Source organism: Tympanuchus pallidicinctus, unplaced genomic scaffold (assembly GCF_026119805.1).
Source record: "Tympanuchus pallidicinctus isolate F22 unplaced genomic scaffold, pur_lepc_1.0 scaffold15, whole genome shotgun sequence".
NCBI classification, from domain to species: domain Eukaryota; kingdom Metazoa; phylum Chordata; class Aves; order Galliformes; family Phasianidae; genus Tympanuchus; species Tympanuchus pallidicinctus.
The window spans coordinates 17,509,571-17,529,622 of NW_026294669.1; the positions used below are offsets into that span (position 1 = coordinate 17,509,571).

General features: G+C 35.8%; 2 protein-coding genes across 7 annotated transcripts in view; both read right to left on the reverse strand.

The window, feature by feature from the left end:
• The window catches only part of TTC21B (tetratricopeptide repeat domain 21B), a 31,256-nt gene extending 29,328 nt beyond the window's left edge, over positions 1 to 1,928 (reverse strand). The window contains exons 1-4 of the mRNA XM_052675691.1: positions 1,865 to 1,928; positions 1,612 to 1,741; positions 870 to 980; positions 101 to 267 (exon numbers count right to left, since the gene is read on the reverse strand). Of these exons, the coding sequence (XP_052531651.1) occupies positions 101 to 267; positions 870 to 980; positions 1,612 to 1,741; positions 1,865 to 1,885 (429 nt within the window). The 5' untranslated portion in view covers positions 1,886 to 1,928. The remainder of the gene's footprint in view (positions 1 to 100; positions 268 to 869; positions 981 to 1,611; positions 1,742 to 1,864) is intronic.
• A 3,304-nt stretch (positions 1,929 to 5,232) lies between these two features.
• The window catches only part of LOC128076841 (sodium channel protein type 1 subunit alpha-like), a 247,524-nt gene continuing 232,704 nt past the window's right edge, over positions 5,233 to 20,052 (reverse strand). For all 6 annotated transcript variants that reach the window (XM_052675068.1, XM_052675066.1, XM_052675064.1 and 3 more), the window contains 6 exons: positions 16,948 to 17,229; positions 10,864 to 10,917; positions 10,370 to 10,507; positions 8,556 to 8,660; positions 7,420 to 7,690; positions 5,233 to 7,069 (listed from right to left, as the gene is read on the reverse strand). In XM_052675068.1, coding sequence (XP_052531028.1) covers positions 5,901 to 7,069; positions 7,420 to 7,690; positions 8,556 to 8,660; positions 10,370 to 10,507; positions 10,864 to 10,917; positions 16,948 to 17,229 — 2,019 coding nt within the window. In that variant the 3' untranslated portion in view covers positions 5,233 to 5,900. The remainder of the gene's footprint in view (positions 7,070 to 7,419; positions 7,691 to 8,555; positions 8,661 to 10,369; positions 10,508 to 10,863; positions 10,918 to 16,947; positions 17,230 to 20,052) is intronic.

The window sequence follows — 20,052 nt, forward strand, 5'->3', positions numbered from 1 at the left end:
GTTCATCAAAGGAACATCAAAATACCATTGGTGTAGTAAACCTAGCTTCATAGTATATGCACAGTCCTCTTACTACTTTACGTAGAAAGAAAAAGGCTACCTCTTTATCACCACTAGAAACTTTGATCACCCGATCAACGTATTCCCGGGCTTTGTCTTCACGACCAAGATGCCACAAAAATAAGCCAGCGAAGTAGAGAGCCTGCTGTCCTGCTGTTTTTCGTTGCTCCTTCAGTTTTGTATCCAACTCTAGAATAGCATCCCTATCTGAAAAGACAAATGTCAAATATATTCTTTCACTCACATTAATTTCTGGTCCTTTATGTAGAACTGTTAAAATCAAATGTCTGACTCTCATTGCTAAGACTTTTTCAGAAAGTACTGAATATATGATAAGTTCAATATCTTAAAGCTTTAGTCCATGGAGACAGAAATAAATGCAGAGTCATTAATCAGAGCTATTTCACTCATTCATTCAACATTTACCAGGGTAACTTGAAGTACATTAATGGCCTGGCTTTCATGACTTATTAATAAACTTGCAGTTTTACACAGAAGGACTCATACCGGACAGACAATAGGAAATAAGAATTGAAAGCAACCTGATTTTAATTTCTTTCTCCATAAAATATTTTTCACCTTGGCAGGTAAATGAGTTTTTCAGTGTTTAAAGATTTAGATTTAACTCTTCACAGCTATATATTTTGGTATTTTTATTTACAGCCTTGATAAATTTCTAAGTACTAGAAATTATGTCAAAAGCAAAGTTGGGGTAAACCCTTTAAAGTTATGCAGAATTCATCTACAACTCTCAAGTCTTCACATATGGCTGTTAAAAACATAAACCATTATTGTTTTAATGAGCATACCTGGATTAGGGCTCTTCTTGTGGGCATAGATCAGTGCCATCATTGCACAAAGTGACACTTCCTGTTTGTTCTTAATGGATTCCAGTTGTCGAATACCTTCTTGGACATCACCTAGTGATAACAAGAGTGAAATAAGCTGCAAAGTCTTTGAGAGGACAGAGAAGATCAGTGTAAAAAACTGCTGACTCCATTTTTATTTCTGTGCTTTTCCCAACTCTTTTTACATATTTTTCGTTATCAATGCTGTCAATTTTCAGCTGTTTGTACAAACTCTTCAAACAAACGCAAGGAACAAAAAAGAACATTTCAGTACAGAGAACTTGAAAGAAGTTATGTGTTAGATCGGCCAGCCTGAAATATGGCTTAATCAAACTTGTAAAAGCACCCAACTGGTATCAGCCCACAGCTCCCCAGGTGCAGATGGGTACAATGTTAGGCACAGACGCACTGAAACCAACCAGTTCTTGTGACACAAAGCACCAGCCACACAGTTAGGTTCCAGATTCCCTCCAAGGAAGCTATTTGCCTGACTGATACCCACAAAGTTACTGAGAAACACAGAGCCACATCGCTCCTCTCTCCAGCACCGCGTGCCTCATAGCTGCCTCACTGGAACATGGAGGTGGGAGGACTCATTAAGTACCGCACGTACGCGGCTCAATGAGCGCGAGCGGTCTCACAAACACCGCGGAGCACCCAAGGCCCGAGCGTCGCCACAGCCGGCAGCGGCGCTCCTCGTTACCTGTGCGCAGCGCGCCGTACGCCCGGTAGAAGTGGAACACCGGGTCGCTGCCCAGCCGGCCCAGCGCCTCCTCCGCCGCGGCTCGGACATGGTGAAAGTAGCACTCCTGGCAGTAGTAATTGAGCAGGGCCTGCGAGAGAGGCGAACCCGATTCGCTCACGCAAACGCACCCGCGACCGCCCCGTTTGGCGCTACTCAACACGCGCCCCCGCTGCCCTCAGCGCCTCCCCGCCCCCAGCGCCGTGGCACGCACCTGCTGCACCGCCGCGTCCATCGCCTCCGCCGTTGCTAGCCAACACCACCAGAGCGAGGCGGCCGGAAGGGGCGGGGAAGAGCCCAGCGGCACACTGCCATTGGCTGTCTGGCAAGAGCGCGCCCTACCATTGGCTCCAAGAGAAAGGAGGCGGGAGAGACACAGGAAGGAAAACTGCAAGCGCCGGAACGAGTCGGACGTTCAGGGGAGAGGGGCGGGAACGAGTTCACGCAAGGCCGGGGAGGGCGGGTTTGAACAAGCCTTCGTGGGGCGTCTGTAACGGCCGCTGGGCTGCGGCGCGGCGCGCCCCGATCTTCCTGAAGCGCGTCAGTGTCCGCGGGGTGTCGGTGTGCGTAGTGCCGTCCTGGCGGCTGCATGAGCAGCCCGGCCATGCCCTGCGGGCGCAGCCTCCTCCAGCCTGCCTCCCGGAGGCTCCCGTGCCGGTGAACTCGGAATTCTGAATGGCTGGCTGTGACATTTGTTCCGGCATAAGACTGCCTCATGCTCCCGTTATGTTGTTATATACCACAATATTGAGAATTTCAGGCTCTGTAAAGCTCTCCAGCAATGAAATAGCAATGTAATAAAATCAAATACAGAAAGTTCTCTCTCTTTTTTTCCCTCATTTCTTCCATTCAAGTGAATTAGAGTTGGAAGAGTTTAGTAAAAATCAGGTTTTCCGTTTGAACTGAAGGCACTGTCCTTTGTGTCCAGGCATCAGAAACAATTCTTGCTGAATGGTTTTGCTTTAGGAGGGACGTGCTGTCTCTCCAACATGTAAGCAAAGCATTCTCTAGAAGATTCAACAGTAATGACATTTAATAAAAGGAGCAAACCAGTCATAGAATCAGAGAATGCAATCAAAGAATCGCTAAGGTTGGAAAAGACCACTAAGTTCATTTTGTCCATCGCCAACCCATCTCACCATGCCCACTAACCATGTCCCTCAGTGCCACATCCCTGTGGTTCTTTAACACCTCCAGGGACAGTGAGCCCTCTGCTTCTCTGGGCAACCCATTTCAACACCTCATCACTCTTTTTGAGAAGAGATTTTTCCTAATATTCAACCTGAGCCTCCTCCTGGTACAAATTAAGGATTTTACCTCTTATCCAGTCACTGTTACTTGGGAGAAGAGGCTGACCCCCACCTTGCTACAACCTCCTTTGAGGCAGTTCAGAGAGAGATGCGAGTCTCCTCCTCCCCTGCCTGAACAGTTTTGACCAATATCATCAGATTCTTTTCCTCCGCACAGCTCTCCAGCCACTTTGCCCCAAGCCTGTAGCAACGCATGAAGTAGGTATGACTAATTCAGTGTTGGACTGAATTAGTAGGTGAAGCTAATTTTCTGAGCCGAGACTGCTTTGAATGAGCTTTTCTAATGAATCCAGCACATATGGCTCTATCCCATTGCTCACTCCTTATAAAGTCCTGAGTTGCTAAGGAGATATTATGTAAGAATAATTTTTTTCCTTGTCCAGGATGATCCTTCAAATAAATCTCCTAAAAAATTTCAAGGTACTCTACCTGTACTGAAGCAACATTTCAGCTTCTTTGACATTGAAAACCTGAAATAGGCAGGAGAAACAATTATTTTTGTTTTCCTATTACCCGTAAACTGAAATGATAGTGACATAATTCTCATCTGTCTCTTTGAGAAAAGTAAAGTTTTAAAACCTGTAGGTAGAATATTAAATAATATTCAGTTTACTACCTGTGAGCCTCCTAGGACACATTCAGGACAGCTGTAATACTTGTCTGTTGAGGACTCCCATGCAGGAAGTGGCTCATGGAGTTACTCTGTGCAGTACTGTAGAAACACAGAATCATCATGCTCAGTATTTAACATGCATTAATTAGAAATGTTAAAAAGCATACTGTTTTTAAACTAATGTCAGATAATAACGACAAAAGGAGCATACAATAAAAAATGTAATCTTTATTATTTCGGCACATTAATAATGTTATTTAGCTTCACTTAGGGTAATAGTAGCATTTTCCTGCATGCAGTTCACTAATATAGTATTTGCCAATAACTTTAATAAAAGTAATCTATATTTAATTTTCCTGTGTAAGAAACATAAAATGTCCTGACGTGTTTGATTATATGGTTTTGCTACTTTCTCTTTGTGAAAAAAATATTGTGGACCCATTATAACATTTAGAACTGCACTATGAATAATTTTTTAAAAAGTGTGTGAGATATGAGAAAAAAACTAAGGATTCTGCGAAAGGAAGAATGTATTTGAAAATTTGTTATGCAGGCACTGCTTAAACATTCAATTAACACTTTACATCTTTTTCCAACTTCAAAAAAAAACCCAACCAAATAACTAGAGTTTTAGAAGCAAATTATGAACTTATTTTGCATAAAGAATTGACATGTTTGCAAATACAGTAAAAAATAAGACCTACAGCTATCTGTTCTCTTAGTCATATCATGTTCTCTGGAGTACTTCTGCGAAAAAGTGCTGCAGACAGAAAGTAAAAAGAAATGGTGTGGAGTCAACCTGAAGATAAAATTCAGTTCTCGTTGTATGTACATAATGCTGAAAAAGAAAATAAAATGATTTTTACAGTATTTATATTTGCTTATAAAATTCTAACATTATTTTCAACAGGTCTAGTAGTTTTCAACGTCTGTACAGTTTGGATATACACTATATGCTTTTCACTGAAAATTCAAAAATGTAAATCAAATGAGTTCCTAAATAGCTGCAAAATATTGCTTAATGGTATGGAAGAATGAGGTCTTGTTGAATAGTTTACTTCATTTAGCTCTGATGTATGGCTTCCCTTTTTTAAGAATCCTGGACAGTCAAAGGAACAGAGGCATAGGCAATATCAACATGCATTGCTAGCATCCAAACTATCTATAGTGGTAGATAATACATAATTTTACCTGTTGAAAGCTTGCACATTACACTTATTGTGGTACATATTTGATGCAATAAATGTGCTCAGGTCGTTATCTGTTTGCTCAAACATGCACCACAGGTTAAAAATTACTATTTACATAGCAGAGGGCTTTTCATTAACATACAACATCAACCTTACCAAGAGCTGAAGATGGCTAAACAATACTGCAGGATAAAGCAGAACAACATTATTAAGGGCTCTTTCTGATCAATTTGGCAGTTTGGGCAGGTTCATTTAGTGTTTTTATGCAGAAAGACATTTGATAAAGACAGAATCTGTGACTCCAGACCCAGAAAGAAATCTGTACTTTCTGAAATTTAATGGTCTGTGCAAAATAAATAAGTAAATAAATAAACAAACAAATATCTGCTTTTACTGTTCTTGTGAGTTACAGGGGACTTTACAGGCACACCAAGACTGGTTCGGACGCGATACAACATGAATACATTAATTAAGCACCTCAGAATTTATTATTCCTTTCCAGAAACACTGAGCTAAAATCAGTTATTCTTTGTGACTTAATGTTATTTTCATGCATGATCTATTAGTGCAGCATGCCTTCATGCAAATCATTTCTGTGTGTATATTAGTCGCATAGTAGAACACCTGGCTCTTATACCTGTAAAGTAGTGCTTGACCCCCTCTCCCAACAGAAGACCCATTTACAAAAATAGTTACATGTAACAAACAACATATGAATTAAAAAAAAGATGAATCCACCAACACAGATCTGTAAAAATATGATGTATATGGCAGTTGAAATGCAAACAGTGGATACAGTTATTGTATTGTTTTACGCTAAACACACAACTAGAACTTGGTTTGCACCCCTTAGCTGGTCCCTACAGCCTGAGTAGCCATTTTTTCTCTCCTCTTCAGCAGTGTCAGCTGGTAGTGAGAACAGTTAAATCTTGTCAAGGTTGTTTCCCCATGTCACAATCACAGTTACTGACGAGGGGTCGCTGTCTTTTAATAGGCACTGACCTTTAATGTATAGTATGTTTGTAAAAATTGTCAGTTTGGCATAGACCTCCAGCAGGAGTCCTGTTGACACAAACACATGACCTTTGCAGGCTATGAACTACTTTGCACATAGATGATTTTGCTTGCTATTTATTTTTATTTCTGTACACCTTTATCTTCCTTTTCATGCTTTTCTTTGACTGCCCTTGTTACACGATCATAAGAAGGTGGACAAACTGCTGTTGATGCAGTTATATCAGTCTTCTCTGTAAATGAGTTTTCATTTAACTTGTCCAAAAGGATTTCATCTTTAATGCCCAGACCAGCCCCCCCTTCAGTTTTGTTTTTGTTATAGATAAAAGAGGCTTGTTTTACTGTTCGTTTTAATAGGTGGCGTCTAAAAGCACGTTGAATAATGACAGCAGATACTTCTTCTTGTTTTCTTTTTAACGTTGTTGTAATTGGTTCATAGGAAGCTTTAGAAGGGTTTGATGCCATAAATCGGTCTTCCATCTGTATCCTGAGGGCATCCATCTCCCCACTTTCCCCTAACACACGCTTTGTGAAAGCAAACAAGATGTCAAGGCAGTGAATTCTGTCACCGCTTACCATGGGCAGATCCATTGCAATCAGCTGGACCTTGTTTGGTTTGGGAAGGTGAAGAGGAGGCTCAAGAGCTGCTGCAAAATCAGACAATTTCTCAAATTCCATGAATTGCGTTGCATCTGGATCAAACTTCTCCCAGACTTCATAGAACATCTCAAAGTCATCCTCACTCAAGGGCTCAGCACTTTCTTCAGTTGCAACACCAAAATTCTCCAGAATGACAGCAATGTACATGTTCACCACCACCAGAAAGGATATGATGATGTAGCTGACAAAGAAGAAGATCCCAACCGAGGGGTTGCCACAGTCGCCTTTAACAGAGCTCCCTGGGTGAGCTTTGTTAGGGTCACAGTCCGGCTCCCCGCTGTTAAGAATTGGGGCTAACAAGCCATCCCAGCCAGCAGATGTGGTAATTTGAAATAGGCAGATCATGCTGTTGCCAAATGTTTCAAAGTTGAACATGTCATCAATTCCAGCTTCCCTCTTAACGTAGGCAAAGTTGGACATGCCAAATATGGCATAGATAAACATGACCAAGAAGAGCAGCAGGCCAATGTTGAACAAAGCAGGAAGAGACATCATCAGAGCAAAAAGCAGAGTGCGGATTCCCTTTGCGCCTTTAATGAGACGCAGGATGCGACCTATTCTGGCAAGTCGGATGACTCGGAACAAAGTAGGGGACACAAAATATTTCTCAATCATCTCAGCTAAGAACATACCTAAAATAGGAGGAAAAATAAACAAAGATATATTACCACACTCTCCATATTATAGCGACAATTTAGAAAAAATAGTTTTAAAATTGATGTTCTATATAGCAATTAAAAATATTCTGTAGATTGCACCTGCATAATTGCTTTCTACCAGGTATAGTTAATATTTACAAGTGCAATGTATTTTGAATGATTACAGCAAAAACGATGATTAGGTAAATTTTTAAATAAAATGAGAACATGCAAGACTTAATTAGAAGGCTTGGAATAGCAAGAGCCAGCCATATAGTACTACTGAGTAAAAGTTCAATTTATGTTCATTTTACCCTCTTTATAGGTCAATAAATGAGACTTACCTACTATTGAGAGAATGACAACGACAAAATCAAAAATATTCCAGCCTATAGTGAAATAATAATGGCGGAGTGAAATTAATTTCAGGACACATTCTCCAGTGAAAAGGACAATGAACACCAAGTTTATCCAGTATAAAATGTTTTCCATTTCTTTACTCTGGTCATCAGTTTCTACCATCATGGTGACCATGTTAAGACAGATAAGAATCATGATACTAATGTCGAATACTTGCTGTGTCACAAAATCAAAGACCATGCCTTGAAACTTGTTCTGAGAAGGAAAAAAAGAAGCAAAACACCCATTACAGATTGTAATAATTTTTTTCTTTTCCTATTAGAAAAAAGCAGAAAAATATATGTAGTAAAACCAGTAAGGCTTCCATAAAAACATATCTAGGAAATGTAAATAGATTAATCAAAGTGAATACAACAGATTAGTTCAGCCTGTTTTTTAGTTTTTCTGTGTGTTTTGTATGCTACCTGGCATAATCATGACATGCTGGATTTTGAATTCATCATTATCTCTTTTTCCATGCAAGCTTTTGCCTCATACACTTTCTGTTCTGTGAAATGAATAAAATTAAGAGCTTATAGAAAAACAGAGTGAGATTGTGTGATTAAAGGCAGTCCTTTAAGCATAGCCATGAAAATGGATTCATGGAAATCATGTAATCAGTTTCACTTCTGTATTACAACTTTGGAGTGTTTGACTTCACTATATTTGCATTCCTTTTAAAATGATCTCAAGTAATTGAATGGGAAATCATGAAGCTTTGACCAAACAACTAATCGTTGCTTTTTATTCTGAAAATTTTTTGAAATTTTCAGGAAACATAACACAGCAAATCCAGAAAATGGGAAAAAAAATCACCAAATAGTTTCTAAGTACAAGGATTTTATAATGTATTATGACTGATAAATGATAAACCAAGAGAATGGCAGGTAACTTCAAATACAGTTATTGAAAGAAGATGTGTTGCTTATAGTTTGCTGAGCAGCATACGCATTTTCCATTTTTGCTGACTCATAAATCAGTTAATGATAATTAACTGATAATAAATTAGTCTCTCTTCATACTGATAAAAAATGAGCACTACTTAAGAAGCTATTAGCCTGATGTATATAAATAATTTTACCCCTGGTCTTGGTATAGGCTTCTGTGGTTTTTTGGATCCCAACTTCTTCATTGCATTGTAGTATTTCTTCTGCTCTTCTGTCATAAATATGTCTTGACCTCCAAAGTAAAAACATGAAATCAAAGCTGGTTACAATCAAATTTATATGCAGTGTTGAAAAAGCTTTTAAAGTGAAATGTGATTAACATATTTATTTATAATATATGTGTCACTGTGATTGTCTTGTTAAAATGCACCAAATACTCCAGGAGAAATGACAGTAGATTCAGTGAGAAAACTGATGTTTGTTACCTTACACTATTCTCTGCTAACTTTGTTCCATGTGAAATTATAACATCGTCAGAGAATTCAGAGGTTGTTAGGCAGCATGGATATCTTCTAGAATCAGCACAGATTACTCGCATTTTTATGTTAGTCAACAGAAAGTTAAAAGAGAATGGAATGGCCAGCTTCAATAGCTTGAGAAAACTAACTTCCATACCAAGCAACACTTGGTGAAGCAGCAATCAGACAAAAGTTTCTGAGAATTATTATTATTGTTATTATTGTTATTATTATTATTATTGATGAAAAATGGTAAGGAGAATTTGTGCTAGTAAACATTGTGCATGCAAGATTGTTTCTTTTCCCAGAAAATTCATTGAAATGGCACAGATATTTTCAAAGACAGATGATGTTCATTAGTGTTCTAGGACTGCCCATCTTGTTAAATCAGTGTAAAGATAAAGTTCACATTATTGCACTTATTGTAGTTACACATATGGTAGAGCTGATATGCAAATGATCCAAAAGATCATTCTTTCTTCTGCAGAAAAAAAAGATAGCCTTTGAATTCATTTGATAAATAGTAAGGGTATAGTCAACTTGAATCCTAACTGATTCTATAGATCTTGTATTGTCTGAGTTTCTCCTCATCATGTGGAAATACTGCAGATTAGTAATATGAAAGGTACAAGCGATAACTTAAGTACCTATAATTTATGGAACTCACAGAAAATGTTGTCTAGGTCCTGTTGTTTGACATAAAACTAACCTTAATATGTTCACAGAGTTAACACCTTAAGAGAGGTAAATATAAAAAATATTATGAATACTAGCTACATATTAATTTTAAATGAAACCTGGAAGACAATATTTTGATATGGACAGGAATTTTCTGAAAATCATAAAGACTGAATAGAGGAAGATCTCTTAGTTATCAAATCTCAGTGTCTGCAATATAAGCATTTATTTGATAAATTGGTTTTAAAGATAAGCAGCTGATACTCAGACCATCCATGTCAGTGAGATTCACAGCTGCACGATGAAAGTAAAAGCAGTCATCTTTGTAACCTACAATAGCTACAAATCACTATTCAATTCAGTGCTACAGAATAGAATTTGGGAGAGTCATTGAATACTATGATCACTAAAACAGCATTTGTAGGAGACCAACGGTGTAATGCTTTATTTATCATAATCAAGTAACTTTTTGTGCTGATAAAATCACTACAAATAACAAAAAAGAAAATGAAGAGTGCTTTAATGTACAGGTGTATGTAAGGGAATTGATTCTGCAACAATATTTTATTAGTTTATGCATGAAAAAGCAGATGATTTGAGGAAGATTAAACTGAACATTGAAAACAGAAAGGAGAAAGGTGTGTACTGTACACTACCGTGTAAAATCTTATGAAGTTAACAAATGCAACTGGGTAAGATTTTATATTACGGTATTCTTCAGCTTTTCAGTTTTGATACATTCCATATATCATGGACTTATAGGAAGGCACTATTTTGCAGTATCGTTAGAAGAGGAATAAAAAGATACTTATCTTCTTTTTCTGCTGATTGAAGTTATCAATGATGACACCAATGAACAGATTCAGGGTGAAAAAAGACCCAAAAATGATAAAGATGACAAAATATAAATACATGTACAAGTTGTCTTCATACTTGGGTTGCTGTAACACCTGAGGAAAAAATATGAAATATCATTCTTAAGATTTCATATGAAAATTTCAACTAAATAAGCAGCAGTCTTGGACAAAATATCTTTTATTTCCTTGTCACTCACATCAATATATTTTTATCCATTCCATCTATTACTGTCAGCATCATATTTGCGTTCATATTTGATACAACAGTTTGCCACAGCAGAATGTCATATTAGCTCATTTGATTCTGTTTCATCCTCCTGTATGCATATTATTTACTTTTGGAAGATATATAAAGATGCATTTGTTGATAGACATGCTTCAAGGATAAAATGTACTTATACTAATGCATAATACTACTATACTAATGTACTAATATTTTCAGTACTTACGTCTCTTGAGTCAATAGCTGCATACATAATATCCATCCAGCCTTTAAATGTAGCCTGTAAACAGTACACACCTATTTAAGAATATAGCTTTAAGACAATTCATGTAACCATTTCCAGCAACTGAATACGGCACCAGGCATTTTTACTATAACATACATAAGATTTATCCACAATTTTGGCTTTCTTTAGAGCTGCTTGTAAGATGCACTGTTGAGTACCCCGTTTGTCTCCATATAAGCATATTAAGCAGAATATGTAATAAACTTATTTCTAATTATTTATCACAAGAATGCAGTGTCATTTTAGTAGGTTGAATGCTTATCAAAGCCATATCAGTGACTTTGTAACTCAGTTGCCACCAGTGACTACTATGTCATCACAAGGGATGACATCAAGGGAACCAAAGATTTGATTAGGTCAGAAAAGATAAACACTGTAGTATCAAGGAGAATTTTGATTTGTATCTAGTCTAAAAGATTTTACCTGATTTAGTGATACTATATTCATTCTAAATGCATCATGTTTTACAGAGGCTATAACCCTGAACTATGTTTTAGGATGATCTTGTAAAAACAGAATTTACTTTATGTGCTTCAGATATTAAATTAGTGAACTTTTACAGCTATTTACTCTAATCCATATGTGTAAAATTCTGTTTGACAATGAGGTGCAGATTGCCTCATCTACACGTTAGAAACACAAACTCATTTTCTCTACTGTAGCAATTAGTTACTCTTTTGAAACAGTCATGGACTAGGCAGCATTTCCAAATAGCAATCATTCAGTCACAGACAGAATAAAACCAACAACTGAGAGTGTTCTTGGTCATTTAATCCTCATTACAGTTTTACTGAACAAGGCTGTAGATCTTAGGTTCATTCATATTCCTTGTTATAGAGATTAGTCATAGAAATAAGTCAGGATGGGAACATTCTTTATCTATGGTTATTGCTATATCTCCAACATCTTGAAGTCTAATTCCTATCAGAGGTATCAAAAAAGCTTTGCTTATGCATCATACAAAGCAGCTGGTATCATCCTGCAATGGATTTTAAATGAAAAGGAATCATTTTATTTTCAAAAAAAGTTGCCTTATACTTTGAAACAGTGGAATACTAAAAAGGAGCAAATCCATTTTGAAATGACTTCCACATTTGGAGCCAAGGCAAACAAAAAAAAAAAAAAAAGTGATTCAGGCAACTTGGAGTGCAATTGTGAAATCAAAGTACAGTGTTAGAGGACCAAAACATCACAAACAATTTGAAACAAGTAGAATTGAAGAGATAGATGGATGAATTTAAAGTCCTTGTGGAATACTTGAACTGCAAGGGATTGATTTTATTTATTTAATTCCTGATACAGGTTTAAATTGCTCTAAGACTTTCAAGGATGGAAACTCCACAGCCTTATAAAAATATTTATATGAGCACTTGTATTTATTGTTTCCAACATTTAAATCCTACTGTTGCCATTTAAAGCTATCACTTGTCATAGCTGTTATAGATGTGGAGAACACAGTACCAATCATTCTGTTGTAATATTTCTTCGCAAACTGGTTTCTGCTTCCTTTTTTCTTTAGGCTAAATAATCTTCACATCTTCACTCTTCAATCATTCCACGCAGACCTCGTCCAAAACTCAAATCATTCTCATTATTTTGTGCTCTCTTTCATCAGTTTATCTCTTGAAATGGTAGCCAAAACTGGACTCATTATTTCAGCTGAGATCTTGGCAGGTCTAAATAGGGCAGGATGCTTACTTCATATATGCCTTAAGGAGTTTACTTTTGTTTCTGTCTTGGTTATATTATTTGTATTTTTTTGAAAGTCATGACTGTGGTTGTAGTCAGCACTTCGACCTCAAACACTAAATGCAAGTAATAACTAATAAGATGTAATATTTTTAAATCTGAAGGATGATACAAATGAAAGAGCGGCTCTTTGGTGAGGTGCACGCCATTGTCTCTGGTTCATACATATGATGGTCATTGCATATCATCTTTCAGACAAACCACAATTTTTTTTGTAAATTTTTAAGTATATCCTAGACTAAACTAGAGTGAAAGGAAAAAAAAAAGCCTAATATTAAACTGTTATGTTTCATCGTCATCAATAAGAGAGCATATTTCAAGTAGAGCTAGTAAGAAGATAGTAAGAACTATCACAACTTTTATATTATTATTATTACTAGTCAACACGAAAAGAGTGTGAAGATGGAAACAAAGAAAGATAACATTGCTTTCATGTATTTCAAAATGTCTGAAGTAAAATATGTATTTGTCACAATCCATTTTCACAAAACAATAGGATTTTATCAGTCTTGAAGAAGTGAAGGAACAGAAATCCCCAAACTTAATGAAATTTCAATAATAAAATGCACTGCCTCATCATAGTATTTGTTTTTCTTCTAGATCCATCCTGCAAATCATTAGGAAACAATCACTGTCATCATCGCTATACAAAAACAGTTGTAAATTTAACTATTTAACTGTGGGGAAAAAAAAAAAGATTGTGTAATTCCCAAAGCAGAAGCCTTATTTCAGGGAGAATTTCTATTTTCTAAATATGTAGCCTGAGCAATAGCAAATAATTGAACCAGAGATTCAGTATCAAAGCAGCAAATTTACTGAGTGTTATTCCTAATGCATTCAGTATAAGCTTAGGCCCGGTTTTGCTAGGCTCAAATTTTCCACAACAGATCTTGCTTAACAGAAATAAAGTATTATTTGTGCATTTGTGCATGCTGAACTAGAAAACACACAAATATGACAAAGAGATCAAAATCTGAGTTTCCTTTTAGTATTTATACAAATATATTGTATATCCTCAGTGACACTCAGAATTCATTGAGTTCAAAGATTACACTTGTTTTTCCCCAAGGAAATTTGAAAGACAAATTCAAACGTAGATTCAAAAGTGGCTAGAAAACGACAAAACAAAATCCTCCCAAACTACTATAGTTAGAAGTACATAAAATTATTCTCATGATGGATAATTTCCAATGAATTTGGAAGTAAAGCCAGAGTGGCAACACTACATACTACATGTCTTTACCAGAAATAACAGAATAATGTGATACTGTGTTTTGAGACTAATTTGCCACATTTTATCCTGGATAAAAGCAGGTCTTCAGAAGATCTACTTAACAAATAATCCAAACACTGTTTGGATTAACTTAACTGGTTTAAGTTAAAAAGAAATAATACCATAAAATTTTCAAGACGGATAGATGCCACATCTCTTTGTGTACATCAGCCTGTTCCTCTTCACTTACTGATGTGTGAAAGTTGTGAAAGGAATTTCTTCAGCTTTTGCTCTGATGATTTTCTTAAGGGTCAGAAAAATACTCAAACAAATTTATATCAAAAAAGAAAAAAAATCTGAAGTTTTTCAGCACTGGAGCTTGGAGTTTGGGTTTGTTCTTGTTTGGATATATATATATATATATGTATAATTTGCATTAAAACAATATTTCCAATAGCATTCACTCAAGACAGAATACCTTACTGATGAAGAGAATAAAGGCTTCTATTGTATTACCTGTAAAACAGAAAAGCTGAGCTAATTTACATTGTTCTTCTTTGACTGGCTTACAAGGTCTGAGTCAGAGAACAGGATGAATAATGGAAAAAAGGCTGGATTGTAAGAGCTTTCTGTTGCTTCTAACCTTCTGTTGCAATAGAATCTTTCATCTGTAATTCATCTATTGACGCTTATCACTGAGCTTATCATTAGAACAATGATATTCACCTCAATGAGGTAGTTTTCTTTGGTCCACCACAATCTAAACAAGTCTGTACTTGAGACTGCTAGAGGGGAGATATAAATGACTTCAGTAGACTTTTGAATTAATCTTGTTAAATAAAAAAATAGCCATTAATGTTCACACTGGGTGCACAGAAAGCTTTTCCAGTAGCAACTATGATTTTATCAGATTTTTTTCAGGCTTTTTAACATTATTTTTGGCCAATTATACAAGTTTCAATTGCTTTATCTTTGTTTCTGACATATTCACAGATACTTTTAAGTAATTCTTAGGGTTTACTCATTTTTACTATTAATACAAGCTGATTAAGGAGGGTATGTAAATCAAGACATACCCATCTACTTCTCATGTTTCTTCTAAACACAACAGCCTTAGAATCCTTTACCAGTTCCTCATCCAAAGTACTTTAAATATTGAAGTGAAAATCACCTTGTGAACATCTTCTTGAGAAACATTTATGAGTTATGGCCTTCATTCTGCTCTTAAGAGTGAAAAAAACCCCATAGATTTTTCACATTTAAAGCATTAGCTGAAAATCAAGCTGATATTTGCTTTCTTTGCTCTAGTCTAGGGCATGTATCATTCCATACATACAGAATCACTACAAGTGGCTTACTTATCAAACCCTAAAAGATGCAGTTTCAAGTATTTGTTTAATGGAATGGCAAAAGTGTCTTTTTTTATCACTTTTTTTTTTTTTTCCAAACATTGAACAAAAATCCTTCCACACATCTATATGCATCTTAGTAGTACAAAAAAAGTGAAAATATATGGTGATGCCTCTGGAATTCTACTCACACAAAAACAGCATCAACGCGGCAAGTATTTCATATCTATGCAGAATTTCTGTGTTGCAGATGTTTTTAAAACAACTGTCTTGTCCTCTCACGAAAGCCAGGACCCTCTTAATGATTATTTTTTCCTTTGGAAGCATGGGTACATTTGGAAATTTCACCCAACTGCCTCCCAGAGCAATGCAATAATCCAAGAATATAAATTTTCATGTAAGAAATAAATTTTTCTGAGGAATAAAATATTCTCTGCTTTTCAGTGGAAATGAAATAAGCTATACATAGCTGAGACTGGAATATATATGACATTGCGAAGTAGAGACGGGCCATAAAACCAGGAAAAAAAGTACCTTATCTTATACCTGTCCCAGAATAAGCTATGCTACTACTGAAAGAAGAGATGCAAATCACTTGAAAGGAATTTTGCTGACATCCTTTCCAGCTGAGTAATTTTAATTTTAAAAAATGTTTAATAAAGCATACTGATCCTCCCTCCACAGTGGAGATTCTAGCAATGGATTTCAAAAATCAGACACAGAAAACAATATTCACAGTCTTTCCACTGTAATCCAATTTTGTTATCAAAGTCAAACTGTATTCCTTTGTATATTTCTCAAATTCTGTTAGTCCCTCTCTGCTATTCCTGATATGACAGTAAATAATCTTAATGAATTTCAAATCATCAGTGTTATCAGAGTCATGGAACGAGATGCTCTGTTCAATCAGAGAGGCAGTTACCAGTGCTCAGATTTCTTGTCTTAGAACCTGGGCAGGCCCATGTCAATGCCACTGCATCATGTAAATTAACAATCTGCATTAATAAGATTTCTTATGACAATACAAAAGTTAGAAACTTATTTTAAAACACTAAAAATGAAAATTAATTCTCAGAATTAGACCTCAAAGAGAGAGATTGCTCACTGTGCACAATTCAGGTGAAAGTCCTGTAATTTCTTGGTTGGGTCAGGTTGTAAGGTATTCCAGTGCACACAGGGATAGCTCATGTTTTGAGAACATAATTTTTGATAGTGAAGACATAAGCCTTTCTGCATACATTGTCCTGTGTGGACAGGAATAGCAGGGAAAATATTTCACAGACTATAACACCTACTGTTACTTTTCTTCTATTTCTCTTCTAGATAGAAATTGTTTCTTTGATCTTGTAACTGCAGTGGTTACATCACTGAGATGGTGTTTTCTACCTGGAATTCTTTTCTGTGACTTAATTACACTAATGCAGATTTCTTTTCAGCACTGAAAATAATCAGATAACTATATACCAGCCCTAGTACTTCTAGAAACATTCAGAGATAGAAAGGGAACTTGTTCTCTCTGATGTCCTAAAAGTTCTTCATTCTTCTAAGTAGACTTTGCTGATCAGTATGAAAGACTAATAAATTATCAGAGCAGTGGTATTAATAAATTACTAAGTTGTAGATAAAAGCGTGTATTCTGCTTTTGTTGCTAGAATTGCTTTTCACTATTACATAAAAACAATAAGAGCGATATAACAAAGAGTGATCACTTACTACTTGAAGCAAAGAAAGATACCCAAATCCTACATTATCAAAGTTTACTTTCACGTTTTTCCATCGGGCACTTTGATTGTTTTTTATGAGTTCCTCGCACTGACTAAAATTGTTGATTTGGTCGACTTCAAACCTTTCATCAGTTGTGGTGTTAACACAGTAGTAGAACTTCCCAGCAAACAGATTTACTCCCATGATGCTGAAAATTAGCCAGAATATAAGACAAACGAGAAGAACGTTCATGATGGATGGAATTGCTCCTAAAAGGGCATTCACAACCACCTAGTACACAAATACAGGGGGAAAAAGAAAAGAGTGTAAGAACATTTACAGCAATAAAGTTTTGTATATTGTTTTACCAATGCTTAATAAATGCTTGTTCAAAAACAAATACCATAAGTGTTAATGTAGTACATTAATAATTGTAACATTGCACTGGACTTTTAAATACTTAACATTAGTACATGTAATGAAAGGAAAACAAATGAGAAAATTAAAATAGTTATAAGAAAAAACAAAATAGAAGACTTGGTTGTAATAAGGTGAAGTCCAACACTGATATGTTCTATATAAAAGTAAATGTTAAATGTAAATAAGAAAATTTTTTAAAAGAGTATCAAAATGTAGCTTAAAAAGTGTCTAAACAAAAAAGGAAACCCTAAACATTATCAACATAACTTTGAAATTTAAGCTGAAAAAATAAATGCCATGAATCTAGAAACTAAGCTCTACTTTAAAAGGATTATGCAGGAATTATATACATATCTTTATTGCCTTATTATTCCATGCAAGAATATAACAAAGATTAATTTCTTTGTATAAAAAAGCAAGACAGTTTTGCAATATGTGTCTAATTGAATCAACAGAATTTATTTCAAGCTCCAGTCTTATTGTTTCATGTATTGAGTTTGTTGGTAACACCCTTCATTTATCTAAATATACACCAAGGACATATTTAAGGTTTTGATTTGGTATTTTAAATTGCTTTAGGCCAGTTGCCTGCTTAGGCTCTTGTAGGCAAGATATCAAATTATTTATATAGAAAAAAACATCTTTTTCTGATACATACAGTAAACAATCACATGTGTCTGTCAGAGCTAGAAAAACTCCTGCAATATTTGTTTGGCTGAACAGCTAAGAAAACTATTCACCTTAAGTATCCAATACCAGATCTCATTTACTAAATGTATGTTATCTTAAATTTTATTTTTTACTCTGTAAAATTTTTTGGACGATGTGAAAAGGTAAGGTAAAATGTACAGTTGGGATCTGATTCTCAGTAATCCAGTCCCTGGCACAAGAGAGAAAAGGATTGATGTGAATACTTGGGATTTGTTAAGGTGTCTTGGTCTATCTTTTTGCCCTGCTCTCTGCAACATGGAGGAGGCTTTCCTGCTACCAAGATCATTTTGAGCAAGCTCAGAGTTGCTCCATTTTACTACCTGTATTGCAAAGGCTCTTGAAGGCGTTTGGAAGTATTGTGGCTGAGTTACTCATCACTCAATACCTTCCTCTTCCCAAAATTTATGGCCATTTTTACAGGCTTCCTCCATTAATAGATAGTGGAAATTGGAACTTTGTAAAGAACTATTGCTATCATATTTTCAAAATTTAGCTTTCATTGGCAGCTTCTGTGATAGTGATAGCTTTGAAGGAAGTATTCTCATTTCATGAGATTTCTACTGCAGAAAATATAAAGTACCTATGTGACATAAGCTACCCATTTTTAAGAAGACTAACAGGGTCTCAGTAACAGCCAGATTACAAGGACCCATTTTCAAAGGAGTGAGGGAACTATTGTTTTACTGGCCTGCAGGGAGAACAAATCTGTTGCTACTTGACAGAATTAAAAAAAACATAAAAATTAGTAATGCAATGATTTTGGAATTTATTCCAAGTCTGGCCTTTCCTATAACACTGTATTAAAGTTCTGCTTGTATCTTTTCTTTTTTTTTTTCCTTCTTATAAAAATATGCTGGATGTGTTATGCTGATTGAACTTCACTGCTTAATCTTAGTAAAAAGCCTGAAAATAGAGATGTCAAGAAAGAAAGATGGGAATTTATTCTGGCAAGTCAATTAAATGAAGGTTACCTGTGTTCAAAGCGAAGAATGGTGTTGCATGAATTGAGTGCCTGTAGCAGTTACCTTTTTAACAACCCTGAGATCCATTGGACCACAGCACAGATCCAGAACAGGCAGCAGAATATTAACAGCTACAATGATTGTTACAACAATTATGAATTGATCATAGTTGTAGAAAGATTTCTACAAAAGGACAGTGAAGTGTCTCACATCTTTAGATGAACAGGTAATGCAGTCTTGCTGCTGTGACTGCTAAAAGATCAGCCTCTTGTTCTCAAATAAGAACTGAACAGCTTCCAGCAACTGTTCTCACAATGGTTCCAACAACGTATTTCATATAGGTCACTGAAAAGCCATCAAATGGTAACAATTTCTGGTCACTACTGACCTGGCCTGGATGCGAACTGGTGACCTAGAGATGAAAGGCTCTGTATCCTATTAACAACCCCTTGAGCTATCCAGTCCCCCTGGAAGGTTTTTTAAGAAAAGAAGAAAACAAAATTAAAACTTTTACAAGTTGTTGTTGTTGTTGTTTGTGTTTTGTTTTTTGTTGTTGCTCAATGGATTTTTGATTTTTTTTTCCCCACCAGTGTTGAGTCTTTGTCCTTTAATATGTATAATGTAGAACTGGATTTTTACATGCTGGTCAGATGCTGGGCTGACTGTGAATTTCACCTTGGAAAGAAGCCTTTAATTTCTTTGGTGTATGCAGTTGGAGGCAATTTTGCTTTTTCATTGTGGATTTTGTTTGTTTGTTTGTTTGTTTTGTTTTGTTTTTGGTTTATTTCCTGTATTTTCTTTGGGACTAACTGAAGTATATTGCGATATGGTCTTTATTATCCTACATAATATGTGTCCAAGATAGCAACCATAAATACACACACAACACCTGCACATGTAATTTTCAGCAAATGGACAGAAAAAAAGAGAACCAATAAAAAGTGAACTAAATGCAGAAGAGAGATCATTACATTTCTTAATTAGTTAAAAATCTAGCAAGTCAAAAATTGTGAGTCTCTTT